General features: G+C 53.1%; 1 protein-coding gene across 12 annotated transcripts in view; it reads right to left on the bottom strand.

The window, feature by feature from the left end:
* Window positions 1-23,877, bottom strand: part of ACSS1 (acyl-CoA synthetase short chain family member 1) — a 44,998-nt gene that overhangs the window by 2,912 nt on the left and 18,209 nt on the right. For 2 of the 12 annotated variants that reach the window (XM_086331179.1, XM_086331175.1), the window contains 9 exons: window positions 12,146-12,321; window positions 11,626-11,778; window positions 7,693-7,840; window positions 6,598-6,735; window positions 4,298-4,390; window positions 3,307-3,419; window positions 2,972-3,098; window positions 2,308-2,435; window positions 2,169-2,232 (listed from right to left, as the gene is read on the bottom strand). In XM_086331179.1, the coding sequence (XP_086187305.1) occupies window positions 2,169-2,232; window positions 2,308-2,435; window positions 2,972-3,098; window positions 3,307-3,419; window positions 4,298-4,390; window positions 6,598-6,735; window positions 7,693-7,840; window positions 11,626-11,778; window positions 12,146-12,175 (994 nt within the window). In that variant the 5' untranslated portion in view covers window positions 12,176-12,321. Of the gene's footprint in view, window positions 1-2,168; window positions 2,233-2,307; window positions 2,465-2,971; window positions 3,099-3,306; window positions 3,420-4,297; window positions 4,391-6,597; window positions 6,736-7,692; window positions 7,841-11,625; window positions 11,779-12,145; window positions 12,322-17,990; window positions 18,191-23,877 lie in introns of all 12 variants that reach the window. The other 10 variants (XM_086331180.1, XM_086331178.1, XR_015138745.1 and 7 more) reach the window with 9 other exon arrangements.

Raw genomic sequence — 23,877 nt, 5'->3', positions numbered from 1 at the left:
CAATCGCCGTTAAGTCCAAAGAGGTTTTAGATCAGAGGCCCGTGCGCCCATGGCCACTGGTCCCTACAGCTGCCTCCCTGAAGGTGCATTTCCATTTTCATTCAAGGTGGAAGTGACTCCAGCGGCTCCTCTGAGTGCCCCAGAGTGGCGGACACATGTGTGGAGAGACCCTGGAGCTGTGACTCACCTCTATCCTTACGCCTGTGACACAGCCGTGACATGGGCTGTCAGAGACTCACTTTCCACCATATGCATTGGGCGTGGAATCACTCCCTGGGCACTTGTCTGTGGACCTGTGTCCAGCCTGTGGGCACCAGACCCGTAGCTATTTAAACACAAATTCAGTGTAAAATGCAGCTGGGAGCCACTGTGCGGACAACACAGATGAATGGCTTGCTCGGCAGGAAGCTCTGTTGAGCTGCGCTGCTGCTGCTACTGCTGCTAAGTCGCTTCAGTCCTGTCCGACCCTGTGCGACCCCATAGACGGCAGCCCACCAGGCTCCCCCGTCCCTGGGATTCTCCAGGCAAGAACACTGGAGTGGGTTGCCATTTCCTTCTCCAATGCAGGAAAGTGAAAAGTGAAAGTGAAGTTGCTCAGTCGTGTCTGACTCCTAGCGACCCCATGGACTGTAGCCTACCAGGCTCCTCCATCCATGGGATTTTCCAGGCAAGAGTACTGGAGTGGGTTGTCATTGCAACCAGTAGTTTAGCATAAACACCAGCTTTTGTTTTCAGTACTCCAGCGAGGATCAGGGCTCCCGGAGGTCTCCTTAACTACGATGTTACATACGGACCCAACTCCATTTCTGTGTGAGTGGTCACTGTCCCAGCGTCACTTTGGACAGTCTAACCTGCACTGCCCCCTCCCACCGCAGCTCCCTTCACATGTAGCCTCCATATTGCTCGCTGGCCTGCCTATGCCTGCCCCGAGCCCACCCCTGATCGAGATGCCCACGAACCCCACTGAACTGATCCAGCTGCCTCTCTCTTCTCCCCGGTCCCCTCCAGCACGTGAGCCCATAGGGCAGGGACTTAGGTCACTCCCTAGGTCTGTGTCCTAATCACACGAGACCTGGGGAGCTCCCTCCATCAGGTCAAGTGCAGAGAGAGTGGGGGAAAATACACATCCACAGTTTTTGTTGTTCATGTTTTACAAGGGGACAAATGCTCAAATGTGTTAGAAATCAGGAAAATGCACATAACCATAGCTGATACACAAATTCTCTCCCAAAGCCTGGCAGGCAACACCCAGAGCCACTAGGAGGCAAGGGAGGCTGGTGGAACGTGGCACGGCCCAAGGGCCCTGAGACACACACACGAGGACTTGTCCTGTCTCATCCCTTCAACCCCTGACACCCTCCACCTTGAGTCTCGGCCAGTTCACAAGGTGTGAACTGGTGTTCACACTGCCTCACGGGTGTGTCCTTCCATGGTAACTGAAAACGCTTTTTTAAAGCACTTAATAAGTGTTCAGTTTTCCTAAAGGTTGGCTTAGAGACAGTGAGTAACTCATAGAAGAGCAGCACGCAGACATGGCCAGGAGGCTGGAGATGCTGGGACCCCAAGAGGAAGCGTGCCTGGGCTGCTCCAGGCAGAGAGCTCCGTCTGTCCTGAACAGCTACACGGAGAGTTGGTCAGGCCAGGCCAGTGTCGCCACTGCCCACCTGGCATTACAGCACTCAGATGAGCCTGCCCCTTCCCAGACCCACCACTTAGAAACCGGCAGGCTTTGAAACAAAGTGTGTCAGTGAGGATCAGTCCTGTCACGGGCTCTGCGCTTCCCTGGCCCACCGCTGTGCAGGGGAACCCAGGTCAGACTCCCCCAGAGAGTCTGGGCCTTTCACATGCGGGCAGCGAGGGGCACTTGCACACATATCCCTAGCAAGGCGGCCAGGGGGGCCTGTGGACCAGGAGGAAGCTCCCTGAGCTCGGCTGGGCCGACAGGTCAGGGCTGCTCACCACAAGTGAGTGTCCCTCAGACAGCGGAGCTGCGGTGCTGCAGAATCCGGACTTTTTTCTACCATTCGTGCTGTTCGGCCCCCTCCCCCAAACCCCAGCTTGAAGGAGGGGTGAGCTAGCAGCCTGACCCCAGAGAAAGCCCTGGCCCCGCCCACGAGTCCGCGCCTCCTAGAGGCCCCGCCCCCAGGGCCGGAGGGTGGAGGACGCACCTTCTCCCTTGATGTCATGCGGGTAGCCAATGACAGCGGTCTCGGGCACCGCGGGGTGGTCAGCCTGGGCAGGACAGAACACGCAGAGGTGAGGCACTGACTCAGACTCAGCCCCCAGACCAGCGGCGGCCGTGCTCACCATGGCGTCCTCGATCTCCGCGGTCCCCAGCCGGTGGCCGCTGATGTTGATAACGTCGTCCATGCGCCCAGTGATCTCGTAGTAGCCCTCCTCTGTTCTGTAAGCCCCGTCTCCTGTGAAGTAGTAGCCTGCACCACAGCGCGGGAGTCGGCCCCAGCTCCCAGCCAGGACCGGTAGGGGTCCCGTCATTCCACGAGGGACAGGAGGAAGTGCCAAAACCCTCCCAGCAGACTCCACAGGGAGACACCCCCCAGGTGCTGCCCCGCTGGTGCCAGTAAAGGGCAGAACGGCTGCCAGACGGCTGGAGGCTGAACCTGGAAGCAGGAGCTGCAAGGAGCCCATTCCAGCTTCCCCATTAGTGTCTCTGACCGTCTTGCCACTGCTGGGCATCAGTTGCCACCGGCACACGTGTTTGCAAACTTCCGCCCAACCACACTACACAAGTCAGGAGGACAACAGGGAGACAGGGAAGGCCTGGGGCCACCACCGTCATTGCCAGGGTGGCGTCCTTGTGCTTCTCCTGGGAGCCTACAGCCTGAGCCTCCAGGAGGACCCTGAGCGGGGCCACTTCCAGCTCAGAGGGAGGGAAAACAGGGACAGTTCACATAACCTCCGGCCCCTCGGAAACAGTTCTGAGACTGTCTAGCAGCAGGGAAAGGCTCACCAGGGTAGGTCTCGAAGTAGGCGTCCAGGAATCGCTGGTGGTCTCCGTAGATGGTCCGGGCCATGCCCGGCCAGGCCTGGGACAGGCACAGAGCCCCAGACACGTCTCCGCCCTCCAGGACATTTCCCTGCACACCCAGGAGACAGAAGGAGTCACCATCTCCTGTTCTCCAAACTGCTGGGCCCAACGCAGAACAGGACAGGCACCCCAGAGGGGCTTTCCCCTCTAAGAGGAGACCCTGCAGTGGGTGCCTTGTGAGGGGGAGAGGGCAGCGGGGGCCAGGGAGGCAGGACAAGCAGTGGGGTTGGGCAGGGCGCATGGACAGGGTGATTCACCTTCTCATCCATGAGAACGGGAACAATGCCAAACAGGGGCCTCATCGCCATGCAGGGCAGGATCTCTGCCCCCTCCTCTGAGGGCCGCGGAGAGATGCAGATGCCCCCCGTTTCTGCAGGGGGTGAGAAGAAACGCCGGTGGGCCTGGGGCTACTGACACGTGCATCCAGATCACATGGGCACTGCGTCTGCACTGCACACAAGGGTGCACTCCAGAGAGGGAGGCGAGGACCTGCCATCCGGGGCGAGGAAATGGCCCCAGTGACAAAAGGACCTCTGTCTGAGGAGAAACCAGGCTGGAGTGCCAGTGCCTCCACTGTGGAAACGCGCGCACCTGGGGCAGCCCCAGGAGCTGAGGTCCCCAGCCCGTGTCATGGGGACAGGGGGGCAGTGGAAAGGAGGACAGAGGGAAAGAAGTGCTCAGGGCAAGGACCCCAGAGTGGAGAAGAGCAGCCTGGGTTCTGCCCCTGGTCATTTCTCTGGATCCATCAGCCTGCAGGGGAAGGCACGCCAGGGCTCCGCTGCAGGGAACACCCAGGGCCTTTCTGAACCACGAGGCCTGCACCACCAGGAACATCTCCTTCTGGCTTCTTGAAGGATGAGACTTCAGCCACTTCAGTGGGGGTCTCTTGGTCCCCAAATTCTGATAAGTCAGACACCCCAGAAGAGAGGGGCAAATCAAAGCAAAACAATGCAAATAAAACTTCTTTTCCCACTGGCATCTAATCCTAGACTCAAGGTCCCTTAAACAGCAGGCCCCAGGCTGGGTTGTGCCGGGTTCAGGAGGTGGGCTGCCATGGACGGGACCCTCGTGGGCTCCTGTGTCGCCCCCTCCACGCCTACCCAGACCCCACCTTACAGACGAGGAAAGGAGGCTCGGGGAAGCCTTCACACTCAGGTGTCAGAGCTGCAGAGCAGCAGCAACCCCGAGCTCCTCTCCCCAAACGCCAGGCGCCCATGGGGCTGAGCCTCCCCCCAAGGACAGGCTCACCTGTCTGCCACCAGGTGTCTACCAGTGTGCACCGGCCGTCCCCCACCACCCTGTGCAGCCATTCCCAGGCCTCGTGGTTGATCGGCTCTCCCACTGCAACCGCACAAGACAGAAGTGTTAAGAGACTCAACAGGGCTGAAACCAAAGGAGCGCATTTCATGAGGAAAACAGCTCTGTTAGTTGTCCTGAAAGGCACACAGGAGACTTGAGAAAGTAGCGAGATCATCCTATTTATGGCCACTGAAGAATACAAATGACAGTGAGATATTTTCACCATCAGAGGGTCAAAAACCAAGAGGCTGGCAAGAGTGTGGAGGAAACACCGGCACATACACCACCTGAGTGCAGCTTAGGAGCGATGCAGGCATTTCTCTTCCTGTTTGTTTATGGTCATCCCAACAGGGGACCGAACCCATGCCCCTGCAGTGGAAGCTCAGAGTCCTAACTACAGGACCACTAGGGAAATCCCTCTCTTCCTGTTTAGAAGTGACACTCCTGCTGCAACTGCTTTAGGGGCCTGCTGCTGGCAGAATCCAGTAAAGCCACACACACTCATTCTGTGATGAGAAGGCCACTCCCAGTGCCCAGCCCCAGAAGGAAACATGGACAAGGATGTTCCTGCAGCCTGGAGCTAAAAACGGTCCATGGAGCAGAGAATGGCAAAGTGAATCATGGCACTTTTCTGATGGACCAGCACCGGCCAAAGCACGGAGCGGTCCCAGCGCAGGAGCCACCGTGCTGGTCACCCCTCTGCCAGTGCAGCCACATGTCGAGGTGCAGGAAAGTCGTTCTGGCTCACATTCCATTTAACTTGGACTTAGGCTGACGACAGCCCGTCTGTGGCCTGTCAAACAGACCCTGTAATCTCCTTTAGTCATTAAAGAAAAGGGGAAAGGGCATCACTGACCAGAAATTTAGGAGATAGAGATAAATGCCTCCTGCCTGGGATGCCGACGCTGGGACTCCTTTGATGATAAGACTCTTCTCCCAGGGCCACAGCTGTATTGACTCTGTGTACGTGCTGATGGGCTTCTTCAGAACCTTGAAGGCATGTATCCCTGACTTGTTTGATGTACTTTGTTCTGATAAGACATAGAATTGCTAAAAACCATACTTCTCTGGCAGAGAAAGCAATGGCACCCCACTCCAGTACTCTTGCCTGGAAAATCCCATGGATGGAGGAGCCTGGTAGGCTGCAGTCCATGGAGTCGCTAAGAGTCAGACACGACTGAGCGACTTCACTTTCACTTTTTACTTTCATGCATTGGAGAAGGAAATGGCAACCCACTCCAGTGTTCTTGCCTGGAGAATCCCAGGGACGGGGGAGCCTGGTGGGTTGCTGTCTATGGGGTCGCACAGAGTCGGACATGACTGAAGCGACTTAGCAACAACAACATACTTCTCTGGAGCAGCTCCTCAGATCTAGCCTCCTCAGCTTGGCTTGAATAAAACTCTCTTCTATTCTTATTAGTCGCTCGCAAAGAGTCGGACACGACTGAGTGACTAAACAACAATTCTTATTATACACTGGTTACTGACTATTTTCCTCGACAATACCCTGGTCTCAGAATACCACACAAGCCTCTGCTATTGGCACTGGTTATGCAGCTGAGCTGCCCCGTTAGAGGCCCGGCTAGCCTGTGAGGGCTCCCTGGGGCAGGGGGTTTCGGCACACTCCTGGTCCAAGAGAGTGGCTCTGGTCACAGGCTTTAGAGAGTGAGGCTCATAGGAGTCTGCCAGGCCTGGGAGACACACAGACCCTCAAACAACATCTCCCTCATTACCTGATACTGCTTCCTTAGCAACTAAATCCCCTACGGGAGAACAGGCCTGAAACCTTCCCCCTCCCAGGACCACCTCAACTCAAGGTCACCTAGGTCACCTTTCCAAAACGCCCTCACGTGACCTGGCGACATGGATCCAAATTACCATACAAGCGAAGGTAACCTCTAATCTCGAAACACTGTCCCTGCCTGGAGAAACGCACCCAAGGGCAGAACGGCACGGATGCCAGTGCTAGGAACAGAGCAGGTAAAATCCCGGGCAGCCGCGGGGAACCGGGCCGGCCTGACCTTCCCACACTGCTGAGTTTTCATAATGAAGATGGAGCACAGACAAGGTCGCAATGCTGAGCTCCAGTCCCTCCATGGCTGTGGGCTCCAGGAAAGGGCTTCCAGGGAGGACATCTGCTTTCTACTGGCTGTGGCCACATCAAGTGGACTCAGCGCAGACACGGCCATCATGATGAAGCATCCAGAGGCCTGCGCAGCTCCAACACACATGCGCCTGCAGCCGCTCACCTGAGCCCAGGGTCCGCAGAGAAGAGCGATCATACTTCTTCACCCAGGAGTCCTCAAACTTCAGCAGCAGCCGGTAGGCTGTCGGGGCGCCATAGAACTGATTGATCTTCAGCCTCTGCACCGTCTCCCAGTACCGACCTATGAGAGGCCCCGGGTCATGTCACCTCCGTGAGCCTCACTCAGAGGTGACCCACGTTACCATGTGCTGGATGTATACAAACACCTGCAGTGTCCACGAAACCCACTCTGTACCACTGCTGGAAGGGGAGGGGCTCCCCGTGCGCCACCTCCGCACACCCTACATGGGGGACTGGAGCCATTGCCTGGCCCTGGGCCTGCCAGCCCACGTCCTGACCCACGTGACACAGCAAGGAAGCAGTCAAAGGGATGTTACGGTGAAGTAGCACCAATGCAGAACCCACATCCAGGAGGACATACACAGCCTCCAGAGGTGACCAGTGCTCCCTGGAGCAGCGGTGACACACAGGACGCACGGGCCCTATCACCCCCAACTCACTGAGGCCACCTGAGACGTGCCTCCCATCCCTAGCCAGGCCCCCTGCATGTCTTCCAGGAGCTCAGCTGGCCTCTGCAGGAGGCTGGAGAGGACCCAGGCAAGGGACCAAAGTTCTGGGCACAGAGCTATCATTGCCGTGGACTGCCTGGGCGACAGCCTCGGTACAACTTCCAACATCCAGTCACATTTGAACAGATGCTGGAGGACGCGGTGGCATGAGGGAGGGAGATGCCAGGAGAGCAAGACGGGGGTCCTCAAAGGAATGCCACTCCATGGCAGCGGCTCCAGGTCACACTGCCCGAGTGGCCCGAAGGACAGGCAGCAGGGGACCCAGGAGGCTGGCCACTGGCCTGGGCTTCGAGGAAGGGCAGGATCCAGTCAGGTGGCCGCAGAGGTGAGAGGGACGTTAGGGTGGGTGGTCTCTTGAAGCCTTCAGAGGTCAGACCCTCTCCACTGCTCGTGTGACCCCTCTGCACACCTGGCCTGGCCCGGCAGCTTTGTCATCGGGACTCTCCACCACTCGCCCCACACCCCCCCAAACCTCTGCTCCTTCTTCCGGCCCCTCCTGCAGCCCGCACCCGCATCAGGGTAAACCGGAGTGCTCTCAAAAAGGACACTGGTCGCTCCATTGCAGAGGGGCCCGTACACCACATAGCTGTGTCCCGTGATCCAGCCGATATCAGCCACGCAGCCGAAGACGTCACCTGGCCGGTAGTCAAACACAAGCTGCAGAGACAGGGGAGGGGCTATCAGGAGCTTGGCAGCAGTTCCTGCACGTCACTGGGCGTGTCCTGTCACCGAGCCCAGCTGTGGCAGAGCAGCCACGGCGAGGATCCGGCCACTGGGGACAGCAGAGAGAGCCAGACTCCAGAGAGGACACTCCAGGAGCCCAGCACAAAGCCCACCCATGTGCCAGGAGCCACCCAGCACTGGTCCTGAGGTGGGGTTGGGGGGCAGAAGTCAGGGCCTTGGGGGAGCCGGAGAAGCCTGTGTCCTAACACAGGTGGGAGCCACGTGTGTACCCACAGGCGAACTCCATCCAGTCCTGTGTCTAAGATAAGGGCACCTCTGCCTTTAGTGGTTTAGTCGCTAACTCATATCTGACTTTTGCGACCCCATGGACTGTAGCCCACCAGGCTCCTTTGTCCATGGGATTTCCCAATCAAGATTACTGGAGTGGGTTGCCATTTTCTTCTGTATTAAGTTACACCATAATTTTTAAAAATCTTTTAAAAAGGGCAAAAAAACAAAAGCCAAATTGACCGAGAAACACATCAAGCATCATCAGCTTTTAAGAACCTGAGATATGGCCATCTCCTTATTCTTGCCAAAGGGTCAAACCTGAGCCTGACTCAGTCTGCAGGTCCACCTGCCCGTTTGTAGGAGACAAAGGGAAAGAGCGACACAGGGCCGGGCGCTACGATGGACAATGTTTAAGGCAGTGAAGGGATGGAGGAAAATCCACCTGTAAACATGGCTTACCCGCAACTACCAGTGTGCGGGAGACAGTGAAGGACGGGGAAGCCTGGCATGCTGCAGTCCGTGGGGTCACAAAGTTGGACACAGCTGAGTGACTGAACAACAATCAGTGGGCAACAGTAAGCTACAGTATCTAGGGATGCACGTTAGGGTGACAAAACTAGGAAACCAGGGCAGGGACACTATAAAACCCAGGATGCATGTCGAGGGGCAAGGGGGGACTCTGATCAGGTGGGCCAGGAAGGGGCTTCCATGTCAGGCGGAGGTATTCCTGTTTTTGACTGAAGTGGGTTTGTTGAGCAATCATTTGTGAAATCACACATTTCATTTTGACGGTTTTCTGTATCTGTGTTTTTGTTTTATTTAGCTGGGCCAGGTGTTAGTTGTGGCAAGCAGGATCTTTAGTCTTCACTGCAGGATCTTTAGCTGTGGCATACAGGATCTCGTTCCCTGACCAGGGATTGAATCTGGACCCCTTGCATTGGGAGCATGGAGTCTGAACTGCTGGACCGCCAGAGAAGTCCCTGTGTCTGTGTTCTCTTTTGCAGTAAAGGTGGTTTTTAACCTTTGGATGAGCAGTCCCATCTCCTGCTGCCACAGACACACCCTGAGATCCCCCAGCAGTTCCCAGACAGCACAGCGGTCCCAAGTTGGCCAGGACCCTGCGGAGCTGTGAGCAGAGGCTGAATCTCAAGGAAACAGCACTCCTGCTCCACCAGTGAAGCAGGACACCCACACCCCAAAGCCCACAGCATCCTGAGACTGAGAGGGTTTTAACACAATGCATACCCACCATGCCACGTCTTTCAAGAGACTGGTGTTCTGTCTCCTTGCCGTTCTTGGAAGGACAGCAGGTGCCCGGGACCAGCAAGACACCCCGACACCACCACTCACATCCCTGAAGCCTGCTCACATCCCCGCCACCCCTGCAGACTCAACTTCCCTTTCCCTGAAGAAACCAACAGTCCTAACACCTTCAGCACATGCACGGACACACACATATGTGCACACTCACAGACACACGCTTACATACAAAAGGCTGAAAGTTTCTATTCCTAATGCTTTAAAATGCCCTCACTGAACTGAAGAGAAATTCAAAAGATGGTCCCACCTTTGCATCCCCATTGCTTCTGCTCATGCAGACAGTGCCCTAGTAACACTTGAAAACAAATGAAGACTGTTTCACCACATTGACAGCTTCCCTAATGCTGTGTGTGTGTTAGTCGTGTTCATACTCAGTTGTATCCGATTCTTTGTGACCCCATAGACCCCACCACACTCCTCTGTCCATGGAATTCTCCAGGCAAGAATAATGGAGTGGGTTACCATTCCCCTCTCCAGGGGGATCTTCCCAGGAATTGAACCCAGGTCTCCCACATTCAGATTCTTTTCCATCTGAGCCACCTGCTACTGCTAAGTCACTTCAGTCGTGTCCAACTCTATGTGACCCCATAGACGACAACCCACCAGGCTCCCCCATCTCTGGGATTCTCCAGGCAAGAACACTGGAATGGGTTGCCATTTCCTTCTCCAATGCATGAAAGTGAAAAGTGAAAGTGAAGTCGTGTCCGACTCTTCGGGACCCCATGGACCGCAGCCTACCAGGCTCCTCCATCCATGGGATTTTCCAGGCAAGAGTACTGGAGTGGGGTGCCATTGCCTTCTCCGATCTGAGCCACCAGGGAACCCCTAGTGCTAATTTCGTTAGCATTAGGGAAATAGGGAAACACTTTGACCCATTCTTCGACTTCTTAGTGTTCAGTCTCAGTAGTTGCATTTTCCAAAGTGTTCTGACTTACCCAACGTTTCAGTCTTTGCAACACGCTCCCCAGAGCTGAGCAAGGGACTTTCAGACAAGAACGGCTCCGTGATGATCACGGTCACCCAGCAGCCAGACAACAGGGGCTTTAACATGGATAGTGTCAAACGTAATACCTCATCTGCCTGGCCTGGTTCTAGCCATATCTATTGTTCTGCCTCACTTCCACAACCTCAGAGCTGCCCACGAGTGGCCAGCACTCACAGGCCGCATCTCTGCCTTCCAGCACTGGCTCCTAGTCCACACTCATCCATGAGGTCCGCCTCCAAGTGACTGACCTGGCTGATCAGCATAGCACTCCCCCAAGCCCCCCAGTGACTGAAGGGACAGGGCCCTGGACCTCAGCCAGACTGTGGGTGCTCTCAGTGTCCAAGCCTTGCTTGGATAGACCTGGGCTTCCGGGTCACCTGGCCAGTCTGCTCCACTGCTGCTCACGCTGATAGGGGCTGAGTTCTGCCTCTGGCCAGAGAAAGTCAGGTCCACAGATAGTATCCTGAGAGCTCGTCCCTGACCCCTTGAAAGGGTCAGCTCCTCCCCAAGGCAACCAGGGATGCACAGTAACCAGAACCCCCCACCAACCCACTCATATTTAAATGAGTACTGATTTTTAAATGCATTTACTGGAATAAAGCTGTTCCAGATCATTTGCTTCATAATCCTTAAAGGATGGCCCTCTGGATGCAATCTCCATGGACTAAATTTAAGTTTCCTCATAAAAGCAAATCTTTAAAAAAATTTTTTCCTTTTAAATTGAGGCCCCAGTAAGCAGAGCCTAGAGGCCACAGTACTTTAGAGGCCCATGAAAATGTTTTACTTTCTTTTAAAATCAGATCCAAAAGATCTCTTAAACAGAAGAAAGCATTTTCAAAAATAACAGCAATGTACTCATCCTTACACCAGTGCAGTCATATGGGAGAAGGGCCCAGGAAAGCTGGAGTGTCCAGGGCATCCAGTGCCGGAAAGCAGCTGTGCCAGCAGCATGGCAGGCCCCACAAAGGCTCAGCACACATGTGATGGGCTGAGGACAAGCAGGAGACATGCGTGCGGGACCCAGGCCCTTCTGACAGGCACAGACACTGCCCCATAAGCCCACCCCTCCAACCACGCTGATGCCAGCACTCCTGGCCCTGCTCTTGAACACAGCAGCAGTTGTGGCCCCCCAGTCCAGCCTCCCTTGGCCCCTCCCCCAGATCACCCCAGGGTTGTGCCTTACCCGGTGCGTCAGGGCAGCGTAGAGCAGGTAACCCGCCTGGGTGTGGACGAGCCCCTTGGGCTTCCCGGTGCTCCCCGAGGTATACAGGAGGAAGAGTATATCCTCACTGCCCATGCTCTCCGGGGCACATACCGGCTCCTCCTTGGCCATCTCCTGTGAGGGAGAGGACCAGATGGCCCATCTAGGATAGAGACTTTGCCCCACACCCAGCCTCCCAGAGACCTCCTCTCCCCCATAGCCGCAGGACTTGGGAGACCAGGCTCAGAGTTCACTTTATCTAGCCCGCCCTAGTTAATGCCAGATTAAAGGATGGATCCTATCATTTCGTTATGTGAAGTGTTTCCCTCTGTTTGTGGACTTTGAGTTCCATCTTCCCCACCAGGATGGAAGCCCATCAGATAACACAAAGGAACACTGGGCACCTCTGGGGGACCCAGATTGAGAACTACACTCTGATAAGACCCAGTTAATCCAATGGCAACCTCTTCTGCTCAAACTATACAAAAAAAGATAGACTCACCTGCTCAAGGGAAACATCCAGATGCCCCATGTGGACCTTGTTGTCTGTCCTGTGAGCCACCAGGACATGCTGGACGGATGGGCAGACCTTTATGGCTTCGTCCACGATCTTCTTCAGCTGCACCACGCGCCCTCCCCGGAGTCCTTGGTTGAAGGTAATAACCACCTTGCACTGGGCTATCGGAGTCAAATGCAGGAATTTATGGTCAGTTTCCTCCCCACTCTGACTCTCACAGCCCAGACCACCACACGTCCCAGGCTTAAGGGTGTGATGGAGAAAGTCCATCCTTGAGCAAATGTGAAGTTCCATCTGCTCTGGGAACTTCGTGCTCAGAACCTGGGAGGAGTGGCTATAATGGAGAGAAGCCACCGGAAGCTCAACTCTTCCAGATTCCCACTCCCACCTGCTCTGGGGGGACCCTCCACCACCCACCCTCCACCCACAACACCCAAACCTGGAATAAACTGAAGGGATCAGGGCTAAGGTGGGCTACTGTACAACTGGCCCCTGAGGAAGAGCCTGGAACAAACATCCAGCTGCCCTGCTGACGACCACACATGGCCCTCAACCTGTGGTGTGGGCACAGAGGCCTGATTCGGAGCCATGGGCAGAGGTGCTGGGGAACCACCCCACTCAGCAGCCCTCAACCAGGTTCCTTGCCCCTTGGGGGTCATGCTGATGCATGGGGCCCCATAGCCTTCGGGATTCCCATGCGGTCTGAGACCTGGGCACCCATGGGGGCAGGTCCCCAGCCTCACACCCCACAGCCCACAATGCCTCCCAGGACCCCCTCCCCAGTGAACTGCCTGCACTTGAATTCTCACTCCAGGACCAGCTCCTGGGGCCCTACCCGAGGCACTAGTCTCCCTCAGCTTCGCGGTCTGAGATGCACTTTCGAAAGGCATGCTCACAGCCTCTCTTCCTCCCAAGCAAGAACCCTGGAGGTGGCACAGCCCTCCTGGCCACCTGAGACAGGTGGACAGAGCCTGCCTGAGATTCTCCAGGCCCGTCTCCCTGGGCGGGGACTGTCCAGGGAAGCTCTGCATCGGGCAGGAAGGGAGACGGGCCAGCCAAGGGAAAGGACATATGAGGCAGGATGCTCAGGATCCCCTGGAGGAGACAGCAGCCCCTGCCCATCCTGGGTGCTGGGACCCCGGCCTCCGTGATGCAGGCCTTCCTCCTGGTGCCCACCTGTGCAAGGCCTCCCTGCCTGAGTGGTCCTCCAGGACTGGAACCTCCAGGCCCTGGCAGATCCAGTCCCCAGGAGGTGCTTGGGGAGCCTCCACTCCCTGAGGCCCCTGAGGACGGGCAGCAGGGCCGCAGCAAGTGCATCAGCACAGGTGGGACCATAGACACTTTGTGGGAATTTGCTTTCACCCTAGTTTTTTTCTTTTTTACCAGATCTCAGCATCTGTATTTGTCTGTGTTTGTTTGTTTTAATATTTAGTTATTTTCCTCTATGCTGGGTCCTCGTTGCTATGCATGGGCTTTCTCTAGATGCAATGAGCAGAGGCTACTCTCGAGTTGCCATGTGTGGGCTTCTCATTGCGTGGCTTCTCTTGTTGCAGAGCATGGCTCTTGGACATGAGGGCTTCTCGAGTTGCAGCTCGCAGGCTCAGTGGTTGTGGCACATAAGGTAGTTGCCCTGTGGCAACGTGGAATCTTCTGGGACCAGGGATCAAACCCATGTCCCCAGCATTGGCAGACAGATTTCCCAACCACTGGACCACCAGGGGAGTCTTATATTTGTTTTTAATTGCTCCCATGGCCAATTACCACAAATTTAGTGTCTCAGAACACCCATTTTGTTTTTTTAGCTTATGGTTCTGTAGCCTGGGTGAGCTCGGCAGGGTTCTCTGCTTAGAGTTTCACAGCCAGTATCAAGGGGTCAGGGGTTGGGGATCTCACCTGAAGCTCGGGGTAGAATCTGCTTCCAGGCTATTCAGGTGTTGGCAGAACTCAGTTCCATGTGACTGCAGGACTGAGGTCCCCACCTTGCTGACAGTCAGTCAGGGGTTGTCCTCAGCTTTTAGAACCACTACACCCTCCCCGGGGCAACACCTCCTCATCCTCAAAGCCAGCAAAGGCAGGCCAAGTCCTTGCCCCACTTTGAATCTTTCTGACCTTCCTCTCTGCCACAGCTTCAGCCAAAGAGAGTTCTCTGTTTTTAAGGACTTGGGTGGTCAGATTGGGACAACCCGCATCATCCCCCACCTTAGCACCCCATCACACCTGCAGAGGTCATCTGCCACGGAAGGGACATATTCACAGCTACTGGGGATTTGGGCACTGGCAATCGCTCGGGCCACTCTTCTGCCCCACAGCCTTTGCTATGAGGGAGCTTACATCAATCATGTGCAAGGCCACATGAAGAGGAAGAGACCCCTGGCCCCTCCAACCATCCAAGCCAACCCAGCTGATGTCCCAGATACCACAGAGCATGGTGAAGCCATTCCCACTATGCCCACCTGACTCCTGCCCCACAGAATCATGAAATATAATAAGAAAGTATACTATTCTAAGTACTGACTTTTGGAGTAGCTTGTAATACAGCAACAGATAACCAAAATACTACCCTCACTGACCCAAGAGAACACAGACATTTGTCCCAATAGGGTCTTACCCCCAGGAAACTGACATCTGAATGGAGGTGTAGGGTGTTGGGGAAGAGTTGCTTAATGGCAAAGTTCTGGAGAAAAGCTGTAGGAGTTTTCCCTACTGAGCCTCTTGGAGCTGACTGGGCCCTGCCTTCCCATGGCCTGGCTGTTTAGGATTCCCGAGGTCTAGGAGTTGCCCTGCATCCAGTCACCAATTCCCCAGAATCAGCTGCTTTTTCTTATTTCAGAGAATCTTAACAGAAACATTTGGTAACTATGACCACATCAGCAAAACAGAAAAGGAGCAGCCTAATGTAATGTTAACAGCAGCAGCAGGATGCCTGGGTTCAAACCCTGCATCTGTCACTAAACAGCAGTATGATCCCAGGCAAGTGACTTCACTTCTCTGTGCCTTGGTCCCCAGGACCACATGGCTTCACTGGAGAATTCTACCAAATAAAAATAAACTAACATCAATCGTTCTCAAACTCATCCTAAAAATTGCAGAGGTGGAAATGCTTTCTCACTCATTCTATGTGGCTAGCATTACCCTGATACCAAAATCAGACAAACACATCACAAGAAAAGAAAACTACAGACCAATATCCCTTATAAACACTGATGCAAAAATTCTCAACCAAATGCTAACAGACTGTATCCAGTAGCATAGCGATAAGGTTATATATCATGACTGCTGCTGCTAAGTCACTTCAGTCGTGTCCGACTCTGTGCGACCCCATAGACGGCAGCCCAAAAGGCTCCCCCATCCCTGGGATTCTCCAGGCAAGAACACCGGAGGGGGTTGCCATTTCCTTCTCCAGTGCATGAAAGTGAAAAGTGAAAGTGAAGTCGCTCAGTCGTGTCTGACTTTTAGTGACCCCATGGACTGCAGCCCACCAGGCTCCATGGGATTTTCCAGGCAAGAGTACTGGAGTGGGGTACCATTGCCTTCTCCAATATATCATGACTAAGAGGGATTTATTCCTGGAACGCAAGGATGGTTCAACATACGAAAATCAAGGATAGATATATATATCAGTGGAGCATAATAGAGAACTCAGAAAAGAGCCCTCAAATATACAGTCAAGTTAGTTTTGACAAGGATGCCAAGACCATTCAACGTGGGAAAAATCGTTTCTTCAACAAATGGTTCTGTTATTGCTAGATATGCACAGATTAAAAAAAATGAAGTTGGACCCTTACCTCCCACCATATACAAAAACTAACTCCAAATGCATCAAAGACCTAAATGAAAAAGCTAAGGCTATTAAAAACACTCTTAGAAGAAAACACAGAGACCAATCTTCATAACGTTGTATTCAGCAACTGAATCTTAAATAATACACCAGAAATACAAACAACAAAAATAAATAGATGAACTGGACTTTATCACAATTAAAAATTTTTGTGCATAAAAGGTCAATATTGAGAAAGCAAAAAGACAACACAGAGAATGAGATAATTGTGAATCATATATCTGATAAAGGTACAGTATCTACAATATATAGAGAACTCACAACTCAACAACAACAAAAAAGACAAATGACCAATTAGAAAAAGAGCCAAGGACTTAAGCAGACATTTCTCCGAAGAAGACACAAATGGACAACAAGCACATAAAAAGATATCCAGTGATATTAGTCATTTGGAAAATGCAAATCAAAACTACAATGAGATACCACTTCCGACCCACTGGGACGGCTATAATTATTTTAAAAGGAAAATAAGTGTTGATGAGGATTTGGGGAAACTGGAACCCTCACACATTGCTAGTGGACATGGAACACAGAGCAGTTCCATTGGAAAAGTTTTGCAGTTCGTCAGTAAGTTAAAATAGATTTACCACATGTGCCAGCAATTCCATTCCTAGGTATACACCCAAAACAATAGAAAGAAGGTGTTCTTGTACATAAACGTTCATAGCAGCTCTATTCACAATAGCCAAAAATTAGAAACAAGTCAAAATGCCCATAAACAGATAAATGGATAGACAAAATGTAATCTATCCATACAGTGAGATATTATTCAACTACAAAAATAAATGAAATACTGATTCACACTACAACACAGGCCCACCTTGAAAACACCATGCTTGGTGAAAGAAGTGGGACACAGAGTGCCACACATTGTAGGAGTCCGTTTTTACAAAACATCCAGAACAGACAAATCACAGAAAGAGAAAGCAGATCGGTGGTTGCCAGGGGCTGGATGAGGGGAAATGGTGAATGCCTGCTTTATGGATATGAGATGTCCATTTGAGGGGTGGAAAATTCTGGAATAGTGATGATGGTTGCACGACACTGTGAATGTGCTTAATGTCTCTGAATTGTACACTTTAAAGTGATGCAATGGTATCAGGAAAAAGGAGAGGGTGGAAATGGCAAAAGTCTTATCTCATATGGTATTTATGAAGACCAAATTAAAATTATAGGAGATGACCTTCACAGATTGCTTAGACAGAGCCTGGCACACAGTAGGTGCTCAAGTTGAGAGAAAGAGAAGGGAATGGCAGCACCAACCCTGAAAGCAACAGGAAATGTTGGAAGGAAGCAGAAAGGCTCCCAAGTCTTTCCTAAAGAGGGTGGTCAGCAGAGGTCTGAGAACTCTGCCCTTCAGCTCTGTCCACTACCGAAAGGCAAGTCTTCTGTGAGACACAAAGAATTCCCAACGGCCCCCAGAACTTGGCACCCTCCTGGGGGAGCCAGCTCAGCAAGCCCTCCAGGATCTCAAGGGAGCAGGGATCTGGCTGTACAAACAAGGGGCCACCATGCAGACACTCTGCCCTCTGACACCAGAAAAAAAAAAGGAGACGATATTGCTCTACACACCTGTCTGGGAGCCTCTGACCTACCTGCACACAGAAAGTCAAAGATACACCACAAGGCCCATATCTGACTCCATCATTCCTCACCACAAAGGCTTTCATCTGTTGACTGATGGAACCTTCCCTATGCCTCCCCAGCCTTCTTTCACCCTACGTTTCTTCCTGCCTCCACTGCAGCCACATAGCCTCCTCCAGCGGATACCTATGCCGTTCCCTCCACCTGGAATCTTCCTTCTTCATGTGGTTCAATCCAGTGCACTTGGATCTCAGCTCATAGAGCAAACGCTCATTCAGCCACACACTGTGCTTGGCAGTGCCTGTCATCTGTCTCTGTGACTTTCAGTGATGTCTGCCACCACCCTGAGTCCCTGAAGGCCAAGGGAGACCCAGATTTCTCCCTCCATCCCACTGCCCACATGCTCACCATCGTTGATCCTCCCAGCCAAGGACCCCACACTGAAGCCAGCAAAGATGACATTGTGGATGGCTCCGATCCTGGCACAGGCCAGCATGGCAGCCACAGCCAGTGGGGAGACAGGCATGTAGATGGCCACTCGGTCCCCTCGGCAGACTCCATACCTCTTGAGTGTGTTGGCCAGGCGGCACGTGGTCTCCAGTAGCTCCCTGCAGCACAAGGGAGGGAGGGCCGTCAGAGAAGGGGGAGGGCTGGAACAGTTCTGCAAACTGCAGGCACTGCAACCCCAACCAGCCTGAAGAGGGCAGCCGCTGGAACACCTGGTACATGGGACAATCTTTTCAGAAAACATTGTAACTTTGTAGGCTGGTACTGACATGGATTCACGATCACACTGCTGAGGAAAATCACCTGCCCCTCGTCCACAGAGAACAGGGCTTCTCAGACCTGGGATATCTGGTCCCCGAGGCTCCTGACACATCCACCCTGAGAGGCCCCAGTTCTCTGGGTCAACACAGGCCTTGCTGAGCAGGGCACCCCCAATTCTGTGAAGCCACAGAACTTTGGGGAGGAAGGAAGCCCATGGGCCTGTGGCAGGACTGCGGGGGTGAGGGATGGGGATGCTGAACACCATGCCCTCACCTCACACACCCACGAGGCCCCTGCCTCCACTCCCAGTCTTAGGCTCGGCTAGCCGATCAGAGTGCAGCATCCCCCTGAACAAGCTGATTGATTGGCCTGAGGTTTGTGTATGACCCAACCCAACCCTGGGAGGATGACATTCCCCCAGAAACCAGGGGTCTGCAGCAGAACCAGGGGTGGGGGAAGTACAGGAGGGCAGAAGCAGCTGCACAATGAGTTCAACTCTATTTCCCAAGTGGTCCTGCTGAACCTCACTTCCCACAGGAAGGGAAGTTCCCCATTTTTGCTGCTTTTGTTTTATTGTATTTGTTATTTAACAGAAAGAGCTGGCATGGAAGGGCAGAGTAAGTTCGTCCCACACACATGGCTCCACCCTTGTGGCCAGGACCCAGGAGTGTTTGTGGTTGCCCCATGCTCAGAGACCCAGAAAGGGGCAGCCTGGCAAGGGCCACCAGGAAACAAAGGGGGGGTGGTGATAGGCTTTGGGGGAGCCCAGATGAGAGCAGATCACCAGCATAACCAAGCAGGACCTTAAAGGACACCGCTCCCCATATACTCCGCTTTAGCTCCTCTCTGAAACACTCAGATAACCGTATCTCATACACGTTCCTGAGTCCTCTTACAGATGCTAAAACCCCCACCAAATGGAAGAAATGAACTACTTGCAGCCTCTGGACCTACTGGAGCCTGAGGACTGATCATGTTAACAGCCCGGTTACCTCACCATCAACCAATCAGAGAACTGTGCACAAGCTGTTCACATACCCTGGGACTCCCCTCCCTCACCTGGACTTTAACAGGCTTTCCAAAACCCATCGGGGAGTCCAGGTGTTTTGAGCGCCAGCTACCCTGGACACCTGCTTGGCACCCTGCAATAAACGCTGCACTTTCCTTCACCACAACCTGCTGTCAGCAGGCTGGCTCTACTGTGCACGGGTGAGCGGAGTGACTCAAGTCTGGTTTGGTAACACAAGTGCGGCCTACACTCTCTCCTGACTCCTGCCCAGACTGGCACAGACCCCGTCCCCTCTCTTAAGGCTTTAGGACAAAAGCACCACTCACTGGCGCCCCATCCACCCTGCACCTGAGCTTGTGATGAAAGAAAGAGCACCCAGAGCGCCCCCAACAGCAAAAGCCCCAGAACCAGGGCCCAGAAACATGCCTCCTGTATGTGACAGCACTGAAGAGGCAGTCATGGTCAGTCACCCAGAAGGTGACTTAAGCGCAGCCCACATGCTGTTTTTAACAGCCCTGAAGATTTATGCAGTTGGTGCTGAGGAGATGGAGGCTCAAGTGTGTCAGAGATCAGTGGTGATGAAATCCTGTCCTTTTTCTACAGACGGAAGGATGGAAGGCAGCATTTTGAAGTGAAAGAAGGAACAGAATGGCCCAGACAGAGTGGCCTGGGTTACTCACTACAGTAGCTGGACAGGCATGGGAGCTCAGCTTTCACAGCCGGCACAAGATCACCTGAGAAACAGCACCTGAGAAACAACCCCTCCACCTTGTTGGACTGTCACACGTGTGACCGAGAAGCATCACCCACTCAGGACCCTGCCAAACATTCAGTAGAGATTATCTCTACCATCAGGCATCTTTGTTTGAAATTACTTTTAAAAGTACTAAAATCAACTCATTCACTTTGGTGAATTCATAAGATGTTAAAAATTCTGTTCTCGGTACCATGAGGGCAAGCTGGGCACCAGACCAAGGAAATGAGAGGAGAGTGTCCTCTGGCAGCCCAGCTCTGATGGGGAAGTGAAGGCACATGAGAGGGTGAAGGGCGTTCACCGCCTCAGTTTAGGGTACGATTGCTGAGGGCAGCAGGGAGAACTTTCGGGAAAGGTCAGCGGTGGGGAGGAGGAGGAAGGCAGCAGAAGGGAGAGGATTCCTTCCGGCCAGAAGCTGCCTGGCGACCAGAGCTGGACAACCGACCTGTGTGGCCCTGGGAAGGTGCGGAGACCAAGCGACAGTAGCCAAGGTGTTCCCTGGAGGATCAAGGGGCCTTCCCACGGGCCCTGCCACTGAGTCCGCTAGGTCCCGCACTCTTTTTTTATATTTGTTTATTTTTGGTTGTGTTGGGTTTTCGTTGCTGTGCAGGTTTTTCTCTCATTGTGGCAAGTGGGGGCTCCTCTCTAGTTGCAGTGTGCAGGCTTCTCTTTGTGGTAGCTTCTCTTGCTGTGGAGCACGGGTTCTAGGCACACGGACTTAGTTGCTCCATGCATGTGAGATCTTCCGGGACCAGGGATGGAACCCGTGTCTCCTGCATTGGCAGGCAGATTCTTTACCACTGAGCCACCTGGGAAGCCTGGGTCCCGCACTCTTGCTGCTGCCTCCAGAGAAGTTTCTGATAAAGAATCTGATCTGGGTAAAGCTCTTGAGTTCACTGCCCTTCCTGTCCTCTCCACCAAGGCCATAAAACTCAGGGTCGAAGAAATCCTTGAAACCTCCTTGGGGTTCCTGGCCCCATCAGTCCAGCCTCTGCTTAAACAGGGGCTGGGAGTCACCTCACACAGCACTCCCTCTTTCTTTGCTACTTCAATAGAGAAACAGTCTTCCTAGAATCAGGCCAAGATTTGTGGCTGTTCCATTTCCAGCCCTTGGTCCAGTTCAGGCCTTTAAAGATGTCCAGAATAACTCTGTCATGCAATAACAGCCCTTAAGATTCCTGGAACACTCCCTCCACCATCCCACAAAGCCTTTCTCTCCCAGCTTCTCTCCCCCAGCCCTCCAGGAACCGACTCTCACACCCTAGAAACTTCCAGGTCACAAAACAGACCCCAGCACTCCCATGGTGTCTGCTCGGGTCAGAATAAGGAAACCCAGACCCTTGACCCCAATTTTATATTTAACCATGTAAATGAAGAACACATTTATTTTTAATGCTTAACACAGGTGGCCCCAATTCAACATGAGGTCACTAACCCACTAACTATCGCCACACCCAGAACAGGACTAACCAGGGCTTTGCCCTATCACAATCAGGGAATTAATTCTCAAAATCGGACTTTCCAGACTATCTATTTGTCCCTATTTAATTCCACCTCAATTTCTACTCATCTTTCCAGCGCACCCATTATTTTTTTAAAACTTGGATTTTTGTTAACAATTTCCTCCAGACTTACACCACTGGAGAATAAGGTCAGCAAACCTAGATCTTCAAATCACGAAAATGTACATGTTATGCAAGTGATCCTCCAGGTACTTAAAAATTTACTCCAGGGTACTCAAAAATCATCCAAAAGCTGTCCTTGGATATTCATGACTTCTCAGACTTTCACAAACCGATATGCTGCTTCTATATCAAATAGATAGTGCAGTCACTCAGTGACCAGTGCTCTGGGCTGTCCCTGCAGGAAACACTGCTTCCTCCTTGCCTGTGGGGTTTTTCCAAGGGACAGTGACATGCAGCTTTCTGAGAAATCACCTAACAAAATAAGTTTGAGTTCTATTTTCCAGTGCGAGGAGCAATACATTATTCGTCAATCAGGTTCTGAACAAGCTATCTACGTTTGTCTGCCAGGAGACGCCTCAGGGCCACGCCTTCCATGTGGAGGCATGAAAATGACAGGCACAAATACACAGAATTGCCTCGCCTTCAGGGTGCTGAACAGCAAAAGGCTGCCTGGCCTTGGGGAAGAAAGGAGACCTTTCACAGCCAACTCTAAGCTTCAGCTGGCAACGCTAATCCAACCACAAGTATGTGAAATCAACACAATACCTGCCTGAACACAGACAGAAGAAAGCCATCTCTGGTCCAGCTCAATAAAAACAGGACACAGCTGGACAGACCCGGGGAATTAAGATAAGCGTGGGGTGTGTGTGTGTGTGTGTGTGTATGTGTGTGTGTGCACGTGCACGTGTGTGTGCGCGCACACGCACTGCTGCTGTATCTAAGAAACTAATGTGGAACACACAACTTGCTTACTTGCTACAATTACTGTGGCTCTTGTGTTCACTAGCTAAGAGGCTACCTCCTTCATTGTCCACTTGCCCCACTGAGTATCAGCTTCCCTTCAGCAGGGATTTGTTCACTGCCTTCCTCCCAGTATCCAGAACCGGACCTAGTGCAGAATAAGGTGTGTGACAGATGTCTGTGGAATGGAAGAGACCAGCAGGTAAGCCTGAAAGAGCCCAGGCAGGCACAGGGTGACTGGAGCCTGGGGTCTAACCGTGAGTGCTGGTCCACCTGCAGATGCCTCCCAGCCTCCTGCACTGAGAGAGGGTCACATTGGAGGAAACATCCTGCCCCTCAGAGAGTGCAATGGGCAGGACAACCCCACTGTTAGGCCAGCCCATGGCTACTCCTCTGTCTACGCTTCCTTCTGCCGAGAAGGGAAGGAGCCCAGGGAACGGTGTCACTGGGTGTGTGGAGGCCTGCGACAGTGTCTTCTCTCCCCTAGCCTGGTGCTGACGGGAGGGGTCAAGCCCAGGGTCCAGATGAAGGACTGGACAGGACAGGTCTTCCTTCAGTCTGCTTCTCTAGACTTGACTTCTTTGGCTGCCCCAGGTCTCAGTTGCAGCATGCGGGATCTTAGTGTGGCACGCAGGCTTAGCTGCTCTGCAACATGTGGGACCAGAGTTCCCCAACCAGGGGTAAGACCCACCTTCCCTGCATTACAAGGCGGATTCTTAACCACTGGATCACCTGGGAAGCCCCTACTTCTCTAGACTTTGCTATTCTCTTCAGTAAGCCATTTCTGGAAGGTGAAGATGGTAAGAAAAGTGAAGGTTGGCAAGAGAAGTGGGGCACAGCAGAAGGGACCCCTTCCCACAGGAAGAGGCTTGCCAGGCCTCGGGACCATCCCCTTCCCTCTGGCAAAACTCCTCTGGCCCAGACATTACTGTAGCCACTAAATCTGATCTAACGTGAGGCCATGTGCTTACTCTGCTACTTACTGCCACCAGAGAACAGAAGCCCAGGAAATTCAGCTGAGCGGGCTCATAACCCAAGTATGAAATTCCTCTCACGTCATGATTCGATCTCGTGACCATGACCTTGAGCAAAGGTAAGCTGCAGGGAACTGTAAAGCCACTGCCACATGTCAACACGAATACGCCCAAGCTGCCCTTGCCAACGAAGCCCCAGACACGCTCAGGGTTCGAAGCAAACAAGAGATGAAACACCACTGCTGACCCTAGGCCAGCCAGTGAACTGAGGCTCACTGAAGCTGCATGTTTTCTAAATTCCTTACAAAAAGTAAATGTATTTTTCTTGAGGCTTTGCTATACTCTGTGGAAAGTTATGAACTCA

Source organism: Bos grunniens, chromosome 13, assembly GCF_055505025.1.
Source record: "Bos grunniens cultivar Pamir isolate PY7600 chromosome 13, Bosgru_T2T1.0, whole genome shotgun sequence".
NCBI classification, from domain to species: Eukaryota; Metazoa; Chordata; class Mammalia; order Artiodactyla; family Bovidae; genus Bos; species Bos grunniens.
This window is presented reverse-complemented; position numbering and strand designations above follow the sequence as displayed.